The sequence below is a fragment of the Amborella trichopoda genome, chromosome 8, assembly GCF_054954075.1.
Source record: "Amborella trichopoda isolate Santa Cruz 75 chromosome 8, AtrichopodaSantaCruz75HAP2 v2.0, whole genome shotgun sequence".
Taxonomy (NCBI): Eukaryota; Viridiplantae; Streptophyta; class Magnoliopsida; order Amborellales; family Amborellaceae; genus Amborella; species Amborella trichopoda.
In genome coordinates this window covers 12,975,280-12,996,101 of record NC_142343.1, presented here as the reverse complement: position 1 = coordinate 12,996,101, position 20,822 = coordinate 12,975,280, and the positions used below count along the sequence as shown (strand labels likewise).

At 36.5% G+C, this 20,822-nt stretch overlaps 1 protein-coding gene and 1 long non-coding RNA gene across 5 annotated transcripts; both read left to right on the top strand.

Moving 5' to 3' along the window:
• Window positions 1-2,981: 2,981 nt before the first annotated feature.
• Window positions 2,982-13,994, top strand: LOC18436330 (ADP-ribosylation factor GTPase-activating protein AGD7). 4 transcript variants are annotated; one of them, XM_006845975.4, is made up of 4 exons: window positions 2,982-3,114; window positions 3,335-4,126; window positions 5,678-5,767; window positions 13,228-13,994. In XM_006845975.4, exons 2-4 carry the CDS (start codon window positions 3,341-3,343, stop codon window positions 13,717-13,719), a joined length of 1,368 nt encoding a protein of 455 aa, XP_006846038.1. In that variant the 5' UTR covers window positions 2,982-3,114; window positions 3,335-3,340; the 3' UTR covers window positions 13,720-13,994. The 4 variants fall into 4 exon arrangements, with proteins under 4 accessions (XP_006846038.1, XP_088730758.1, XP_011624052.1 ...); XM_088874632.1 differs by having other exon boundaries at window positions 5,662-5,767; XM_011625750.3 differs by having other exon boundaries at window positions 3,291-4,126.
• A 12-nt stretch (window positions 13,995-14,006) lies between these two features.
• Window positions 14,007-15,383, top strand: LOC148780797 (uncharacterized). Its single transcript, XR_016061403.1, has 2 exons — window positions 14,007-14,100; window positions 14,652-15,383. It is a non-coding gene; the product is annotated as an uncharacterized LOC148780797 (long non-coding RNA).
• Window positions 15,384-20,822: the final 5,439 nt, after the last annotated feature.

The following is a 20,822-nucleotide window of genomic DNA, read 5'->3' as shown; positions in this document are numbered from 1 at the left end:
CTAGAAAAATAATATCAAGAAATTAAGTTGAAACTACTCAAGATCATGGAGTAAGCAAGCTAGTATATACATACTATGTATATGAACTAGACTATTGTTTTGGGATTATTCAAATATCAAGTTTTCATAACCAAAAGTGAAGAAAGCTACTGTAAATTAAGAATTACAGCAAGCTTTGATAACGGAAATGAGGTAGGAATTAAAAATATGAGAAGAAAAAACAATACCATAATGGAGCAATGGTATGGGTTTGATCACATAAATGATGGACTACTCCATGGAAAGGTTTCAAATGAAAATTCAAGGAAGAAGATAGTCTCATGGGTGACTACCTTTTTTGTCAAGGGCTTTCTCTTTCACTCTTTGAAGTGAATACTCAAGTTAGGGTAATAATTGATCCCATAAGTTACTTTTATACTTAACTCATAACTATGAATTTGATCTTGATCCTTGATGTCATAGATTAATGACACATGAGAGGCTTTTATCCAAGTCACTCATCCATATCTTATCACTAAAATCAATGAATAAGCTTTTGACACTCTTCACTTCTCAAAACCTAGGTTTATAATCAATTTACCTTGAAGCCCTTAGCTCCATGTTTTATTTCCCATTAAGTTGAAATTCATATTTATACTTATGCCCATGGTTTTTGAATAATTTGTGATAGTCAATAAAATACAAAGACATGGACATAAAGGTAATATGAAACATCTACACATGTGACTAAAATATCTTATGACACCACCAATAGGAACACTAAAGTTTCATATAGGTCAAGCCCGTAAGGTGGGTGCCACATAAGATATACTTACATGCTACAAAATCATATATGGATAATAATATGAATTAAATTAATTCACAAAATTCCATGACTTCACACATGTCAAAAATGACGCATATGAGATAAAAAAAATATGTGACTTAAATCAAACTTAAGTCATAACAATATATAACCCTTTAAATAACAAGATAACATGTTATAACATAATACCAACAAAAGAAGTAATGACAAATAGGTCCCCATATGGATATGACATTAGCATGATGTCATCCACGAGTGGGGAGGTGGGAGAGCCACGTGGCATCCCAATGGCCACTTGGGATCCATGTGGCGTCCCCATAGGATGTCTTTGTTTGTTATTTACGTCAAACAAATTTGAAAATCACATTTTCTATTATTTAAAAAATCTAAAAAATTCTTCAAAAATCTCAAAAATTCTCTAAATGATTTTTCAACATTATTACACAATTTCTCATCAATATAAAATATTTTCTCGTCAATTTTAGATTAATTTGGGCCAAAGGTAAATGAGATCTCTAAACTTATAACACTAGTCGGAGTCTTCCATTGGGCTAACCCGAATGATGCTCCACCGGTATCTCAAGTCAATCCAATGGACCTATGCTCCACAGCCTATGGCAGAGACACATAATTGGTCACATCAAAGTCGCTGAGCTAGCGTTTCCTGCCGCTGGGGGTTCAATGAATTACTGCTGCACCTTTGTGGGACATGTTCCTACTCAAATACAAGGGTCATCTCAAAGCACATATGCTCTTGTTGTTATTCTCTTGGGCACCATTATACTGTAGGTTGTGTATTGTTTCAATGTTATTATGTTGTGCGTTGGTCCAACCCTGGAATGTGAGGTCATGACAAAAGGGAATGTAATTATCAAGTGTCTAATTGAGAAGTTTGGATTAGGTGGTAGAGGTTCCGGGGGAAGTGCTTTGTGTGGTTTAGCAAGGGCTTTAGACGATAGGTGATGTAGGAACCTCAAGGTGAGCTTATAGGCTATGATTGAAAGTCTCTTGGTCATCCTCTGAAAGTAGGGAATATTACTTGTATTCTTTTATTTCTTCCTTTCTTTATTTCTTATTGTACTTGTGGAGCTTTGCTCCTTTATACAATGAAAATACTAGTTTTAACATTTTAAAAAATAAAAGAAAAAAGTTATACAAGGATGAGGCCTTAGACTATCAAATTAAGGTAAATTAAGGTGTACCTTAAAAATTCACTAGAAGAGGTTGTTTTGATGCTAAAAAACTATCAATTTAATTATCTCAACCTTAAGATGTACGAATATAAGAAAATTAGACTTTAAGTCTTGAAAATAGTGCATCTTATAATGTATTATCTAGACCATCAATTTTCAAGATTTTCAAGTGTTTATAGATCGGCTCGATTTGCACAATTTTTAAATCTTTAAATTTCATACTTACAAATGAAAATAAAGTTTTAAGCTGTCATAAAGACTTCTGATACTGAAACAACATATTTCAGTACTATTTGAAGGTGCTTCTTACTTTGAATGTTTAGGGCCTTAGCCTTATACAAAACACACCCATTTAAAACTTTAAACTCATCAAAAATTGCAATTCAAGCATTGGAAAGCCTTTATATCGATCATCTCGGATTGAAAAGTTTGGTTGTGAAAAAAATAGGATTTCAACTCTAAACATAGTGTATATTGTAACAAAATATCTAGACCATCCATTTTCGCCCTAAAAATAAGTGTTCATGGATCCGTAAGATCTGTGCCCTTTTTTTAAGTTTCCAATTTTATTTTCGATGTTGGAAATTGATTTTAGAGCATCCTAGAGATTTGAGTTGCCGAAAGTACTCTCCAGACTAGGATTTAAGGTGAGGGTCTATTTTGTTTCTATAAAGCCTAGGCCTTTTAAATAAATACTACATCCAAAATAAAAATATCGACTAGAGAATTTTCCTGTAATAGATGCACCGCGATGTCCTGCAACAAAAAGTAAAATGGCGGCGTCGGTGCTGAATTTTTAATTGTACACGGACAAACATTTCAATAAGAGACATCAAACTAATATATGTCACTAAAATGAACGGCCCAGATACATCCGATGCACCCCATCTTTAATTCCGCGTCATCCATAGACCATACTGTATACTCACGGCATACGTACTTACGCTTTCATTTATCTCTTTCTCTCTCTTACATTTCCATTCAATCAAGTTCCGAGAGAAGGGCGTTGGAAGGCTCCTGCGCTTCCCCCCTTCTCTCTCTCCTCAACGGGAGCTGGATCGCCCTCAACCATAACCAAAAAATCCTAGAAATCCACTCCATCTCCATTGATCCAAGGTAATTCTCTCAATTCCCCGCGCCTTTCTTTTATATCTCTACAATTAGGGTTTCCATCGCTCTCTTACTCCTCTCTCCTCTCTCTACCCTTTCATTCTCCATTATTTTCTCTCTTCCTTTTTCTATATTTGGAAACAGGGTTTTCATCTCTCCTCTTTCTATATCTTTGAATTCAGGTCCTCACCTCTCTTTTCTGAAATCTTCTATTTGGCTTTCTCAGTCTAGAATGGCGGCCTCTAGAATGCTCAGGGGCCTGCAATCTCAACCAGGGAACAAGATCTGTGTCGATTGCTCTCAGAAGAACCCCCAATGGGCCTCTGTCTCCTATGGAATCTTCATGTGTCTCGAATGCTCAGGGAAACACAGAGGACTTGGCGTTCACATAAGTTTTGTCCGATCTGTAACTATGGATGCCTGGTCGGAGATCCAGCTCAAGAAAATGGAGATCGGAGGTAATGACAAATTCAACAACTTTCTCGCTCAATATGGTATCCCTAAAGAAACAGATATAATCCCCAAGTACAACAGCAATGCAGCGAGCATTTACAGGGATAGGGTCCAAGCTTTAGCAGAAGGTAAGGCATGGAAGGATCCACCTGTTGTCAAAGAATCAATGGCAAAAAAGCCACCTTTAGCTGGTAACTCGAAGAAATCGGGCATGAATTCTGATGGTGATTGGGGTAGTTGGGATAATGGTGTCGATAATCGATCAGACATGAGGAGGAATCAATCTGAAAGTGATTTTAGGTATGGCGGTGGAGGGAGTGGGCCTACGAGATCGAGGTCATCTGATGATATTTATACAAGATCACAGCTTGAGGCTTCAGCTGCGAGTAAAGAGAGTTTTTTTGCGAGAAAAATGACGGAGAATGAGTCAAGGCCAGACGGTATACCACCCTCGCAAGGGGGGAAGTATGTTGGTTTTGGATCTGATGGTGGTAGGCAGCCTCAGAGGAATAGCTATAATCCGCAAGGTGATGTTTTGAGGGACACAGTTTCGGTTATGTCTCAGGTGAGGATATTTGGGGTGTGTGTGTTTGTTTTTTACTTCTTAATTCTTTTTTCTTTTTTGCACTGTTCTAATTTTGAGCTTTTCTTGATTGCTTTGTTTTGAAGTTTTGTAAGCATGGTTGCAATTGAACAACATTTGTTGATTGGGACTTGGAAGGGTTTGTGCTTGGTTTTTCTTGTTGTTTGTTTGATTTAATTCAATTTATTGATGCTATTTTTTTATCTGATTTTATTCACTTAGGATTGTTATGCATTTTGTTTGTAATTGGAATGAAGTCGAGAGTTGGCAATATTTTTTTAATATACTAAGAAGCCAACGAATTAGAGCGTAAATATTACTCTTATGGATATCACTTTTCTTTCTATTTACATTTTTATGTCATGTATTTGTTTTAATTTATGAAGAAACAACGTGGTATGGGGCATCAATTATCTTCTCTGGTATACAAGGTGAACTTTCACTAGAATTTCATAAACAAATGACTTGTCTTTACTGTTTGAAACTTTGAATCCTTTTCAAGGTTTTTTCTCATCTAGAATTTGACGTTTGTCTCATGAGTGAATTAAGGGTATCTGAGAAATCCAGAAACGACTGCTTAACGTAGCTCTCCTTTTGGATTACAGAACTTTTTGGAAGAATCAATATTTTTTGTGCTATTCTAATTTTGGGCTTTTCTTGATTGCTTTGTTTTGAAGTTTTGTATGCAAGGTTGGAATTGAATGTAGATATTTGTTGATTGGGACATGGAAGGGTTTGTGGTTGGTTTTTCTTGTTGTTTGGTTGATTTAATTCAACTTATGGATGCTATTTTTTTTATGTAATTTTTATTCACTTCAGATTATTATGCATTTTGTTTGTAATTGGAATGGAGTCTGGAGTTGGCAATATTTTTTTTGATATAAGAAATGGTACTCTTTTGAACTGAGTACGGATATCACTTTTCTTTCTATTTACATTTTTATGTCATCTATTCATTTTAATTTATGAAGAAACGACGACATATGGGGCATCAATTATCACCTATGGTATACAAGGTGAACTTTCACTAGACTTTCATAAACAAATGACTTGTATTTACTGTTTGAAACTTTGAATCCTTTTCAACGTTTTTTTCTCATCCATAATTAGACGTTTGTCTGATGAGTGAATTAAGGGTATCTGAGAAATCCAGAAACGGCTGCTTAACGTAGCTCTCCTTTTGGATTATACGGAACTTTTTGGAAGAATGAATATCTTTGTTGTTCCTTGAACACCTCATTTTATTGGTAGGGCTGTCCTGCATTTGTTTATTTCTTTAGTTTATGTTACCATCTGTAGTAGTTATGTAGTAGTTAGGTAGTGAAGTTATACCTTTTCATCAAGTACTTTAACTTTCTGCTAGTCTTTTTGTTTCTTTGACTACGCGAAGGTTTCTTTTGTTTCCTTCAGCTTTATTTTTACTCTAGTTCTACTTGACTTTAGGAAATAATTTATTAAGAATCCATTTATTGTCTTTAGATATATTTTCACTGTACATTGTATATTCATGGAAACAGTTTGTTGGTTCTCTAGGGATTTGGTCGTCTCTCAGTTGTTGCAGCTTCTGCTGCACAGTCTGCAGCTAATGTAGTTCAAGCAGGAACGAAGGAGCTCACTTCTAAGGTAATCCTCATTTGTTTCCTTTCATTATGTGTGTTTTATAATATGACTGTTTTTGTTTCTTTTCTCTTTGCTGTGATCATAATTGCATCATAGATTTAAATGCTGGTACAACGAAGGGCCTATGCTTGTATTTTGAATATCATTGTTTGAGACCTATTTATATTTAAGTTAAAATTGAAATTTCCAAACTGGCTTTGCTGTTGGTGTCCATCTTTGTTACATTTCTAGAGTACTAACAGATGAAATACAAACATCAAACCTAGTCTTACTGCAAGAAGGGAAGCAAAAGTTTCTTGTCTCGAAATATTTAGATATGATCCCTTAAATTTAATGTTTTGAGTTTGCAACTAGTTTTTCAAGTTTTCAACTAGTTGTTCAAGTTTTCAACTAGTTTTTCATTTTCCCTTGTGCTTGTGGAACATAAAAGAAGAGGAAAAACCAATTCAAAAGGAAAAGAATTAAAAAAATCCTTGGTAAATTCTCCACTCTGTTGAGCCTGTCGCTTATTGAACATTGTATTGGAAGTATTGCACAATGTTATTGTGTGTTTGCCAAATTGAGAATGTATATGGGAAATTATGTGAGAAAGGAACTACTTGCTTAAGATGGCATTGCCATAAATACATTGAAATGAAAAATGATGTCTAAGCATTTCTAGAGCTAAGGTTAACCCAGTAATTCTGTAACTACTTGATAATTTTGTTTTAGATTGTCATTCTCCTGTTATCTTTATTTTATGAATTTTCTCGGTTCCTGTTTGTTATAAACTTAATGAACGTTTTGTTCATATTGTTGTTCATTCTGCCATCATTGAGTTGATTTTGTTGCTGCGTTTGGAATTTACTGGGAATGCAATACAGATTAATTGAGTTATGACTGATGGTGATATTACAAACAGTCCTCGAGAAGGCAGTACAAGAAAGTGCTTTGTTTAAGAACGACTAGGAATCATCATCCAAGTGCACAAAATCTATGCATACTCACATGTTCTGATCCCAGTGTTGCTGCCTATTTTCTTATTATTTATGAATTATTAACATGATTTAGAAACTGATAGGTGATGTTAAGCTTACTGATAAGAAAAGAAAAGTGATCTTATGCTTTGAAACACACAGTTACATACTAATTGGAAATGTTAGATGATATTGACTTTGGGTTGGATTTGAAAAATTGACCCTAGTATTATTACTTGGATGGATAATGCTTTTTTAAATGAAAATGAAAGATATGTTGGTATGTTACCTAGAGTAACCCTAAATCAATGTTACAGCCAGTTGTAAAACACCAAAACTACAAACTATCGAAAAAAATGAACCTACGATTCCATATGCCACAATCTAGCTAATTGATGGGGGAATTATATCCCATTTTCAACCTTGGGAGCAGGGACTTGGTCCTTTCATTTAATGATGCCGTCTCACAACAATTTGCTGGATGACCTTCTCCTTTAATTGTTTATGACCATATTTATGCATACTAATACTCAATTTCAATTAACGTGTACATATGATAAATTTTTTTGGATTACTTGGCTTCTCAGCAGTCCCATTTAGTTTATTACTTTTCTCGGTTTATTCCTTCAGCCCGTGTCTTCAGATTCCAATCTGGAAGGAAACATTTAGCTATCCTAGAAATTGTTTAGTAGAATAACACTTCAAGGGCTATTCTCAAAGCACAGTCATAGTCAGAGCCTTCTTGTACTAGGTCCCCCACTATCTTCCTCCCTACAGTCCCCCAAGGTAAGATGGTTCAAACTCCTTGAATTCTTGGATCAATAGGCTAACTATTACTCATGGCATTCACTACATTTACTGGAATCAGTGATTAAAAACACAGACTTAGGCTTGACTTGTTTGGGTACCAAGCCTGACTTAGCAGTCCTATGCGGATGTTTCTCACCAAGACTTTGTCGAGCCTTTGCTAAAATAGCACAGTAGGGACGATTACTTGGGGAGACACGATTGAGTCCTAAGATTTTGAACCAAAACTGGGATCCTTCCTGATCTAAGTGATGTCTGCTCCCAAGTCGCTGAGTTTTAAAATACTGACTAGAATCATTAACTTTTCTTTCAAGAAAAGGGAATATTCTTGGCATAGCCTACTCCACAGTTGATGTTCACCTAGTCATTCGCTGTTTCTACACCCATCTACATGTCTCTTAGAAATTCCTTGTCCCTTTTTCTCGTAGCCTTATAACTTTTCTTTGGCTCGCTTCACAGGCAATCATAACTTTTGGCTTTCATTCGACGCTCGATATTGCTAGCCACCTATAACTAGTCATCTTAAAACCCTGTTCTTAATGAGGTTGTATTGCTGTATTAGACCACCTTTATTTTAAAGTATCACTGCAAATCTTACTCTCCTTAAATCACATAGTCACTTGGTTGTTGGCTTGAATTTTTTCTTTGATTTATTTATTTTCTATGGATAGCACAAGGAAGAAAAGAAATAAAGACCAAATATTTTGAAGATTAGACTGGATCTAGCCTAAAAAGGCAAGGGGAAGGCCCAAAAGGACATGGATAGAAGTAGTGAGAAAAGATATAGGAACTTTTAGTCTTACTGAGGGTATGCCCCTTGATAGAGAAGAATGTAGAAACATGATTCATATAGCCGACCCCAAATCATGTTTGCTCAGTCCGACTGGTGGGATTTGTTCTTGTTCTCTTTGTTGCGCCTATCATCCCCCCCGCAAAACACAAAACAAAGAAAAACAACCCATTAGGGCCCCCTTCTCTATGGTCCGTTGCTTGCATTTGTCCCTCTTTCTCTATTTCCATTTCCATTTCTGTATCTCTTGTTCTATGCTGGTTGGCACCCTTGTTGGTAGATGTAAAACCAATGTCATGAGAATAATGTGTATATAGGCAAGAAAGGATTTTTGTATAAATTGGATTGGACTGACCCTTCTCTTGTCTTACCTCAAGTCTAGTTTAAATCGTGAGAAGAAACGAAAGAGATGATGGTATGGCTACTCGTGATCGAGCATTGAGTGTGTAAATCATTGAAGCACATCAGCAATTTGCCAATGTCAACCACAGTTACCGGGATCTTCCAGCTTAGGGATCGATTCCACTCCATAATCTCACTTTTGTGCTCCAGGGATGGGAATCTCTCTACTCTGCAATTTTAAACTTTGGATTCTTGGTCCTTCGCCTTTGTACCAGTAATTGAGATTTTGAGTTACAAGGAATCCATATTCCCTAGCATTGTAATATAGTATAACTGTATATAACTGCATAGTATAGCATAGCATTGTGGTATAGTATCTGGTTTAGCGGTAAGATATAGTCTAGAAGTGTGGTGTAATGCCATAGTCTATTCCATACAATATATAGTGTATATTATATAGTTATATATAGGAAATTGAGCTAGAACAATATTGATAAGGTAAGGAGGGATGATTTGGTTCAAGTGGAAGGCTCTAAAAGGGCAAGAGGCCCAAAAAGACATAGATGGAAATAGTGAGAAGAGATACGATGACTTATGGTCTGACTGAGGTCATGGCCTTTGATAGAGTGGAATGGTGGAACATGATTTATGTATTCCGATTCAATTTGGATCAAGCTCCCCACATATTGGGATCGAGATCCCTAGATTTTCAAGGAGTATTGACTGTGATCTCTGCTATGGGTATCTTCCTACTTGTCATGCAATCGGTAATAGTCATGATCCTGGAACTTATTCGATCCCCATGATCATAACTATGTTGTCAACTATGAATTTGTTGAAAGCCCTGTCATTTTGATCAGTGATGTCTACCCTTGGGAAGAGTTGAAGGTGTTTGTATAAAACCATAGTTACCGGGATCTCCTACTTTGGTAGGCAACCCCTTCTAGGATCTTGATTCTGTCACTTCAGGAATGGATCTCTCAGGGATTTCGATTTTTAAAATTTGGGATCTCGATTCCTGGTGTTAGGAATTCGATCTCAACCTTGAAGGCCAAGACAACAACCAAACTGATGATTTCATTTGTTTATAGCCAATTAGCAACACAACTATTGCTTGCTTGCTATCAATAATGAGACACCAACTTTAATGAGTATACATAATCTTAGATTATCATACACTTTAAGGTTGGTAACAAAATCCCTAAAAAGTTGGGATCAAGATCCTAAAAGGTTGGGATATAGATCCCCAAAAGGTTGGAATCTCGATCCCTAACATTTGGGGATTTCAATCCCTAACATGTGCATTGTACGAATAGCGTTTCCAACCATAGGGATCTTCTAGCATTTCACGATCCCTCTCTCCCGATTTCGATCCCTGTACCATTCCAGCTCCCGATCCTAACAACTATGTATAAAACACAACCATTCATCATGGGAAACTTGAATTGACTACTTGGAAGCAATGACTAACACTCTGGAATTATAACTGGTGGTCAGTGGGGTGACTTATGTATTTCTGCATATTTCACTAGGTTCTCTCTAATCCATATTTAGAAGGGGAAAAAAATAAGAATGTCATTTTCAAATTTTTTTCTTCGTGAATTGCTTTCCTCCCATTTTTGCAAAATCTCTCCTCCCTCTGAGGTCATGTATGCCTCATCTTCTTAAAATTACTCTTGCCATTCTCTATCGAGTTAAAATAGCATTCCTGCGAGTGTGTCCATATTTGGGTTGCTAGACGCAACCTGAATCCAGTTGCACAAAAAGGGGGGTTCACTTCTTTATTAAATTTATATTTCTTTTTATGGAATTTCAATCTATAGACTCAAAAAAATGGGACTCCAAGGAAGAAAATGTTATTCCTAAAATACGTAACACCCCCCTTCTCTCATGCATAGCTTGGACTGTGAACTTGTTCTGTTTAATATTAATAAAATCTCTCTCTCTAAACTCTATTTAGTGAGAATAAGAATTCTTATCGAACCAATTAGGTATTTATCTCAATAAAGTAGCAATAACTGTGTTCATTAGAAAAATTAGCAAATAGTTGGAATTTAGGAAATAAATTAAATATGAGAAATCAGGTAAAAATTCGATAAGAAAGTAACCAACTAGATAAGTAATTTTAAATGATCTAAATTATCCATCAAAAATAGCAATAACTGTGTGCATTAGAAAAATTAGCAAATAGTTGGAATTTAGGAAATAAATTAAATATGAGAAATCAGGTAAAAATTAGGTTAGAAAGTAACCAACTAGATAAGTAATTTTGAATGATCTAAAATTATCCATCAAAAAACATTGTTTGATTTAAAAATAAAAATAAAATGAAATATTCATTCCTACGAATCCTATCATTATTAAATATTTTAATAAAATATTTCTTCTTGGCAAGAGCATCGTGCAGCACATGGGCTATTCGTTGGTATCTACTAAACACCTAAAGATCCTCATTCCTTGCCCTACTTAGAAGCAGTGCTTAAAAAAATAAAACTGGGCATGAAACTGGGTAGGGGGCCGGTTCTAGTCAGCTAGTTGAGTCGGGCCGGTTCTAGTCAGCTAGTTGAGTCCTGAGTCTGACTGGTCGAGACTCAGACACAAATCATTGGTTTTTAAGGGACCTGGAGAGACTCTGTCAGGACTCAATCAGAATTGATTGAGACATGGATCATCCAAGTCAGATCATCTGGAACTGTGAAGGTGTCGGCTTGGAGTTACTTGGGCTAGTCCGAGTCGGACTTGCCCGAGTTTCTAAACACTGCTTGCAAGAATCTATTTCTGTTTTTGGCAGTGGTACACTATATGTAGACCTGTAATGGACATTTGATGGACAGACTGTGTGAAAGCAAGATCTTTCTGTAGCTTTCATCGTCTACTGATTTTCTTGCTATAAGTAATTACTGTTTTCATCATTATTGTCCTGGTTGCAGTTCAAACAAATAAAGAAGACTACTTTATTTTTTTAATCCATTTGCACTCAACCTGTTACCTTTGATATTTTTAAAGAAGAGCATGCTGTGGTTCTCATTTGGCTGAAGTTCTGTACCGTTTCTTCTAGTTTTTTGAAGAATGCGACTTTTTCATGTTTGCACTCTGACTCCCAACTTCTTGTTTACAAATAATTTCTTTTTTCTGTGATATAATTGGTTCTTGTTGTTTCTTGCTATACATATCCTTCTTATGTCTTTCTATATATGATTATGGTTTTGTAAAATGGCAATTTCTATAAAGCCATTGGAATATGTCTCTCAGATACTGTTGTAGTGTTCGTTTTAGTACTGTTGAAGTTCTTCCTCAACACTCTTGTAGCTGCTTGTCATCAAAACAAAGAAAGAAAAAACAAGGATCTTTATTTTCTTGAGGGTCCTTGTGTGTGATGAAGTTCCTTTCTGTTTTGAGCTGAAGCTACATTGAGTTAATGAACTTATGGCGCACTCCTATTGGTTATTTAGCTCATTAAATCTCCTTCTTGTTTTGAGCTGAAGCTACATTGAGTTAGTGAACCTATGATGCACTTCCATCGGTTGATTTGCTCATTAAATCTCCCTTACTGGTTCTTACATGTAATCTTTCCATAGATTTTAAGAGGTTCTTGCAGCATGTTCTGTTTGTGTTTATCTTTGTTGCATGTGAGGTTCTTGAGTTGGTGCTACTCATGTAATTTTTGGATAACCATTTTAAAAAATTTGTTCTCTTGGTTCATTTATATTTGTGAAAAGATTTCATTATTATTTTTTTAATAACATTGTGAAAGCTATCATAATTCATGTATGGAAGTGCTGGTCAGATTTCTGAAAATAGAGGGCATTGTTTGAGGGGTGCTTGTTAGGGAAGGTGTCCCTTGTGCTTCTTATAAAGTATGCCATATAAGCACTCCTCAGTTGCTTCCATCACATTTAGAGGGGCAGATTCATAATCAGCCATAACCTTGTCCTCAACAGTATTACATTCTCCACGAACATTGCTATGAGGATTCAATACCCTGGTTCCTTGGAGGCTACATTCAAAGGAATGGCTGGAGTACTTTGAAGTGGAAGAGTCTATATCGGTTTTGTCTGCAACTTTCTTTAGAGGGATGCTTTTATGGGCTCCACCACGAGTTCTGGGAAGTGTGCATTACTATCACACTATGAAGGAGCTTGGAGAGAACTAGCATTTGTATCACAACTAATTTCAATTTGTATCAAAACCTTAAAAAACATGGTCTCAACATGCTTTGGAATAGGGGAAATCAAATTGATTTTTGATTTATTTTTTTGATGAAAATTTTTGGTGTATAATTCACTTGGTGCAAAAATCTGACATGTCACTCAGCTTCTCACTGTTGGATTTGGTTTCTGTTTTTCTTTTCCGTATCAAGTCCTCGCCATTTGCTTATCCTGCAAATATTACTATTTTATTTGTTGATCCTTCTTAAGGAGTCTTTGGATCATATCTGTAATGGCTTGTTTCCAAACTATTATTGATATCCTGTTATTACATGAAGAATTATCTTAATAATGATACTATCATCCTGTTGAACTGTGTCTCACTCCTTTGCTCGTGGCATCCAAAAACCTTTGCCGCAGGTGAGAGAAGGGGGCTATGATCACAAGGTTAACGAGACTGTGTCAGTGGTTGCGTCCAAGACTACCGAGATTGGGCAGAAGACATGGGGGTTAATGAGAGGGGTCATGGCCATTGCATCCCAAAAGGTGGAGGAATACACAAAAGAAGGAATTACCAAGTTCTCAGATAATCACCAAAACCACAATGGGTACTCTGGTGAGGGAAATGGTGGCTATTATCATGCTTTCAGCGAGGAAAATAGTAAAGGTTCGGATCATAATCAGAAGAATGGTTATGATAGAAGTGAATCTTCATACTCATGGGATGATTGGGGTAGAAAAGAGGATAAAGTAAAGGATGATAAAGGGGCACAAGGAGGTGGGGATGGTTGGGCAGGTTGGGACGATGTGAAAGACGAAGACCACAATGATTTCTTTGAAGCTTCAACCAAAGGCAGTTCTGACAAGCATGGGAAATCTGAGTCTTCTTGGACGGGAGGTGGCTTCCTCTAGCTTATGTTTGTGGGTTTAGCTGGGCCTTTGAGATGGGTCTAAAGTCTAGATAAGTCTTTTTCATTTATAATTATTGATGATTGTATGATGCCTGTTTACATGGGTTTAGTGCCAGTGTAAACAGATACTAGGGTTTTGTGGGTCCTATTGACTGCAGAAACTAGGTTTACCTGTTGTGTTTGTTTTCTTTTCGTTTTTTTGTATTTTTCTTTTCTTTTCTGGTGCTTGAATGCAGTTCATCAAGAAAATGCAAGTCAAAGTTGGTTGATTCTTTCTATTTGTGTTCCAGCTCTCATCTCTCTCACGCACACAACAGATTCGTCCATGGTTCAAGTCTCACACTTTTCTCTTGGACTTGGGACCAAATTTTGCTGCTTAGAGGTAAAGCAGGTTGTCTTGCAATAAACCAAGGCGAAAAGAGAAAAACCCAGACCTATTTTTTTTGGGTTGATCAGCTTGATTTGTAAGAGGGACGTTGGAAAGAGACACCTTTCGCCCTGAACCGAGTGTCTCGTACGGTGTTTTAAAAATTGAACAGGTGGGTCGGTTGGGTAACAACCTTCCGAATGGAAACGGCTTAGTTGCCGAGTTGGATTGGCCGAATCATTCATTTAAAAAAAAATTAATGAAAATTTATTAAAGTATGGAAAAAATTACAAAAAAAATTTGAAGACTACATTTTTAAGCAATTTACTTTCAACCCAACTTTTTCTCTCATTTTTTATTTTTTTCTCAAAATACACTTTTTATGTAAATACTCTCAATTTTAAAAAGAAAAAAAAAAAAAAAACTAATTTATATTAATTTATTTTTATTTTTACCCATGTCTCTCTCTCCTCTATCCCACCAAAATACGGGCTCCCACAGTGCGGGCATGGGGAGCTTTCCTCTATCCCATCAAACGTTCTGAGCTTTCCTCTATCCCATGGCAGGGCGGTCTCCATGCGTCTCTCTCCTCTTTCCCATCAAGGGTTCTGGCACTGTGGTTGTATAAAGTTTTGGTACAGCAGTTGTATAAAGTGTGGGCCTCTATCCCATCGAGGGTTCTGGCACTGCCGTCTCTATGCGTCTCTCCTCTATCCCATCAAGGGTTCCGGCAGTATGGTTCTGGCGCTGCCTTCTCCATGGGTCTCTTTCCTCTAGCCCATCAAAGGTTTTGGCACTGCGGTTCTCCTCTATCCCAGGCACTGCCGTTGTATAGAGTTCCCATCAAGGGTTGAGGGTTCTGGCACTGCGGTTGTATAAAGTTCCCATCAAGGGTTCTGGCACTGCGGTTCTCCTCTATCCCATTACGGGTTCTGGCATTGCGGTTGTATAAAGTTCTGGCAGTGCGGTTGTATAAAGTTCTGGCGGTGCGGTTGTACAAAGTTCTGGCAGTGCGGTTGTATATTAGATGTTACTGATTCTAGGCGCGGTCCCTTAGGCAGTTGCAAAGGACGGTTCGGCTGTAGATGTTACTGATTCTAGGCGCAGTCCGACAAGGCGCGGTCCCTTAGGCAGTAGATGTTATTGATTCTAGGTGCAGTCCGACAAGACAGTAGATGTTACTTGATTCAGTTACTTGATTCGAGGGCAGTAGATGTTACTTGATTCGAGGGTTCTTTTACTATGTAAAGGTCCGACAGTCTAGCAATAATTAGGGCGGTTTGGCTTGGGTCTGGCAATACTTAGGCAGTCTGGCTTGGGTCCAAAAGTCCAATACTTCTGGTTTGGGTCCAAAAGTCGTGGCGAAAATGTTTTTTTTGTATATAAAAAGGGCATTTGCATCTAAAAAAATTGAAATTTTCCATTTGGGAGTATTTGCATATATTTTTTGTATAAGGGAAGGGCATTTTCATCTAAAAATGAATTTTTTCTTTTGGGAGTATTTACATAGAAAGTTTGTTTTAGAGGAAAAAGTGAAAAAAAGCTAAGTTAGTGGTAAATTGCATATAAAGCGTGGTCTTGAGTTTTATTTATACTATTCCCTAAAATATATATAAGAGACCAAATATTTAACGTCTTTCCCATGTATACCAAATTAGTGATTAGAATGTACATAACCGTTTAACGTCTTTCCCATGTATACCAAATTAGTGATTAGAATGCACGTTTAACGTCTTTCCCATGTATACCAAATTAGTGATTAGAATGCACATGACCGTCGAGTTGGATAGTTGGAAATAGGTAAATGATAAATTCTTTTGGAAGGTCAGGTGTGTTTTGATAATTTTTTCAAAGAAACAAAACATAGATAATATAGAGAAAAATAAGGAAAAAAGATTGAAAATGCTTTCAGATAGCAGGAGGTATATATAAAAATCAAATTAAAATAAAAATGCTGTAATAAATAAATGATGTTACAGATTTATGGTTGGAATTAAAAAAAATACTTAGGCCATTTACAGATCAATGTAATACATTTTGGAACAAATTTAAATAAAATTGATGAAAAAAATGAGAGTAAAATCGAAGAATATTTATTAAAAGAAACCACTAGAAGTTGGACTCTTGATTTCTTTTGTTTTACTTGTTATGAAACATTTTGAATCAAATGGCAGACGATTTGGTTGAGAAATGAGTGAGAGATTGCATAAAGCGGGTTAGCTCTTAGGGCGGGTTAGCTCTTAGGGCTTAAAAATGACAAGATTTTATGAGAAACTTTGCCTTGCCCAAATGAAAATTTGGACGGAAAGAATGAATTTTCGAAGCTAAGAGGATAATTTTTGTCCAAATTTGTATGGACTATTAGTTGGAAAAATAATAAAAATAGAAAATTAAAATTTTTAATTTCTGTAGTTTAAAAAAAGTGTCCTTGGAAACTCGTTGGACTCCATGCGAGTATTGGCTCAGTACCCCACTGGTCCCCAGTCAACCTGTCGATTTTTAGAACACTGAAGTATTGAGAAAATATGTAGTGACATTTTGATCTTACAGAGGGTATGACCTTTGATAGAGAAAAATAGAGGAACATGATTCATGTAGCCAGCTTCAAATAATTAAAATAAAACTTGGATGATTATTTCAAAAGCGAGAGGAACATGAACTTAAAAAAGTTCAAAGGCTTTAATATAGTTATTTCAAAGGCGGCAAAGTACAAAACAGAGATCATCTCATCAACACCAATAAAGGAAGTTACGCACACCCAACATTTTGCTTGAGTCTACCATTGCCCTCATGGCAAACGTGGGTAAAGGAAACTGTAAAAGAAGTAGAGGCATAAAGATCGAAGATTTTTAACCAAATAGGATGAAGGGACGAGGCACCCTATGCTCTGTATTGCACCGGAGTTTAGGGAATCACTTACAACAATAAGTGAACCCGCAAAACCTTTCTTTTAGGAATAGCTCCCAACCATACAGTTGTCAGGAGAGCTCAGTGTAATTTGCCATCACCGTTCTGTAAGGACCTGCATAAAAAAAGACGATGGAACCTTTATAATTCTTTAGGACACCTCCAATATTTGTTAATCTTGGGTTTTTAAATGAGCTCCCATCAAAATTAAGTTTGAAAAGTTTTTGTAGGGGCTTTTAGATACACAATTAAAGACAAGATTATTCAGATTAAGCAATATATTCACCCCAGAAACTCCCTTGCCTTCTTTGGTTATAGAGTACCAATTTTAAAGAGATTGGAGGACTTTATACTTGATAGCCTTTAAGTCCAGCTGAACGCCCTCAAAGGTCTTTTCTATTCTTTCACGCCATAGCTCTCAAATAATTGCTCAATAATCTGTCCTTTGAAAGGAAGTCCAACAAAATTCAAGTGATTAATGATGTTTATCGGATGCTCTGGAAGCATAAGCAAAATGTCAATTTCCTAAAAGCCTACTCTCAAATATGAAAGAAAAATTGGAGGAATAGATGATTTGGAGTCTCCTGAGCTCATTTGCACATCAAGTGGTAGAATTTTACCGCAGTTGAGCAGATTGTCAATAGTTAGACTTGTAAAGCTATTCATAAGAATGCCTGAATTTTGGGAGGGATAGGATACTTCCAAATTACGTACAACTCATCATTGGACCATCTAATGCGATCATGAAAGAGTAACAACTAGGGACAGACTGATTTCACTGAGAACAAACCATTCACTTTCCCAAACTAATCAATACGCTGATCAAACCTTTCCTCCTTTCCTAAATGGTGAGCTCTCGGTTCACGTGTATCGTGATACTTGTAGCATACTATTTGATATGCTGAAGTGACCTTAATTGCCCATTAGTCTAATGTCCATGGAAACCAACGGTCATTTGCATGGTGCTCCTTCCATGGCTGTGGTTGCCTAGTCGGAATAGCAGGAAGTCCGCATCCGAGAAGGAATTAAGGATATAAGGACTGTGTTGCAAAGGATTTATGGATTTTTTGTAAAAATTGCCCATAAATTATTGGAGGAGGGAGATACTTATGGAAAAGGACATCTCATGAAATATTTCCCTCTCCATCTATCACACTTTGTAAATATATCCCTAAATAATTAGTTGTAAGCTCCCTCTAATTTTTGGGAAACTGCCCTATATTGCCTCTAGAGATAGGATCCCATTTTATTCTTGTGACATAAATCCGCCCCTTAAATATGGCTTAATAATATAGTACACTTCTGAACTTATTTTGTATAAGGTGTGGTTTACATAAGGTTGCAAATTTAAACAATCCAAATAAGATGCACCCCCAAATTTTATCATAAGATATAATTTTGGTGTAAAAATTGTTAGGATGGATTTATAATCCATTTTCATCTCTAATTTTGAATTTTTAAACTCCAAAAATGGGTCAAATCAAGTACATCTATAAACACATGAAAATCTTGAAAATGAACAGACTAGATAATATGTTGCAAGATACACTATTTTTGGGACCTGAAATCAATTAGAGGGTTTTTCAACATCAAAACAACACTTTTTAATAGATTTTTGAGGTGCAGCTATAATCCTACAATTTAAGGTTGTGACCTTATATAAACTGTTTTCCTTTTGAATATGGACATATTTTATTATAAGGGACAATTTGGTCTTCTCATGCGAATAGATGATCTCAACAGTTTAGATTAGGGCCTATCAGGGTTCTGCCCAGGTAGGTTTGGTCTAAAACAATAAGAAAGGGCAGGGTTCGGGTCAGGGTCAAGTTGACCAAAGCAGCTCAAAAGATGAATTACTTTCTGGTCTCGGATCCTATATATCTTATTCGAGTTGGGTTGGGCCAAGGAAAGGTGACCGTTTTTGTCGGCCGCACCCGACTGCATAATTGGGTCAACTAGAATTCAACCCTGGCCCAGTGTGAACCTAAACTTCGGATCCTATATACCTTATTCGAGTTGTGTTGGGCCAAGGAAAGGTGACCTTTTTGTTGGCCGCACCCGTCCGCATAATTGGGTCAACTAGAATTCAACCCTGGCCCAGTCTGAACCTAAACTTTTGGACATTGCCAGTTTCATAAATGATATGCTTGAAGTTGGTAGCATCAGACAATGCTCATGATATTATTTGCCTGCAAAACTTCAAGGTTTTCAAACATCTCAAAGGAAGAGTCAAAGATATTACTAACACTTCAACTGGTGACAGAATGGTTGGCACATTTCTGCAAGTGTGAAACTTTCACTAGAACTATTTACATGCTGCAAGAGACTTCTTTAGAAGTTTAGTCACTAGGATTTAAAAGCCAGAACTGGCTCTAGGATGGTCCATAGGCCTGAATTATTGGTTCAGTCAATTTGGCCTTAAATACCATTAACACACTAAAAGGTCAATACAAAAAAGCAAGAAATAACTAATATTAAGATACGAAAATTGTCATAAATCATTATGTATGTTGATGAAAACAATAGAAAATTACTTGAAGAGTTCTATTTGCTAAAATTCTATATGAAATTACAAAAGCAATAATGAGTCCCATAGGAACATTCAAGTTTCAAAATTACAAATAAGCAAGTAAAATTATTCAAAATCTAATGCCAATGCGAACAACACATTGGCTCAAGGTCATCCTGGTCTCACCATTCCATCCATGTCCATAACAGTTGAGGAATTAGTAAGTCACTTTGGTAACCTAGGTAGCCCCTCCTATGATAAAGTTCCCAAGGCTAGTCTACACCTAATGCTCAACCCATCATATTCCTCCTGCTCAATCACAATGCCCATCTGCAACTTCATCCATTTTAGTGTTCTTATCATCCATGATCACCTCCTTGCTCTGCAACCTTTTGCTTCTCCCTCAACTTGTGTACTTCCTCCAACTTGTGCCTCTTGATTCCTACCATTATCTCCTTCATCATTGATGCACTCCCTCTTTTCTTTTGGTACCTCTATAGTTCTGCCACTTCCACTGCCAACGTTTTAGCTGGATCCTCTAGAAACATCATAATCCACAATTTCCCTCCCTAATTACCACTTTCAAGAGTTCAAATTGTCGATATAGGTCCAATTTGTGAAGTTTGGCAACAACCAACCTATGTTCCCTCGGTATGTGTGGATCGAGCATAATATAATTCAGATCTGCTCACATGCCATAATGGAATATGTGTGGCTGGACACCTTGCTTCCAATACTCTAAAGGTGGCAAGCGCCATTGTCATGTAGTTCCCACCACTTCACTAAAAAAGGATAAAGAGTTCATGCAAAAGGTCTGAAGTGACAATCAAAGAATTTACAGGTGCACAGGGACTTGAAAACTGACTGGAACCTGATGATTGCTGGACTTCCTAGCAATGGTCCTTGTTTATTCATATGTAAAAATTTAAGGGTTTAGTGGTTCATAAATGTTGCTTACGTTTCTTATCGATGCCTGAAGTAAGGAAAATTCTATAGGAAAAAATTTATTCTATTTCCATCAAAGGTTTAATCCACTTTATTTCATCTTGTTCAAATCTCTCTATGCAATATTTCGCCCATTCCATGACCTTGATATGAATTAGTTCTCCTCACACATTGAAATGTGCTTGAAGAAGAAATCTAGATAGCACACATGTTTAAGAGTTTAAGATGTGTGCTATCTAGATTTCTTAAACTCTTAAACATGTGTGCTATCTAGATTTCTTCTTCGAGCACATTTCCATGCGTGAGGAAATGTTAGTTACAATCAAAGAGGAGAACATGAACCTAATTACTTGAACCCACATCAATTTGAGAACAT

Excerpts from the sequence above, each read along its gene's own strand:
- LOC18436330 (XM_006845975.4), top strand. The coding sequence starts at position 3,341 with ATGGCGGCCTCTAGAATGCTCAGGGGCCTGCAATCTCAACCAGGGAAC. Across the intron at positions 4,127-5,677 it reads CAGTTTCGGTTATGTCTCAG|GGATTTGGTCGTCTCTCAGT; the intron begins GTGAGGATATTT and ends TTGGTTCTCTAG. Across the intron at positions 5,768-13,227 it reads CGAAGGAGCTCACTTCTAAG|GTGAGAGAAGGGGGCTATGA; the intron begins GTAATCCTCATT and ends CCTTTGCCGCAG.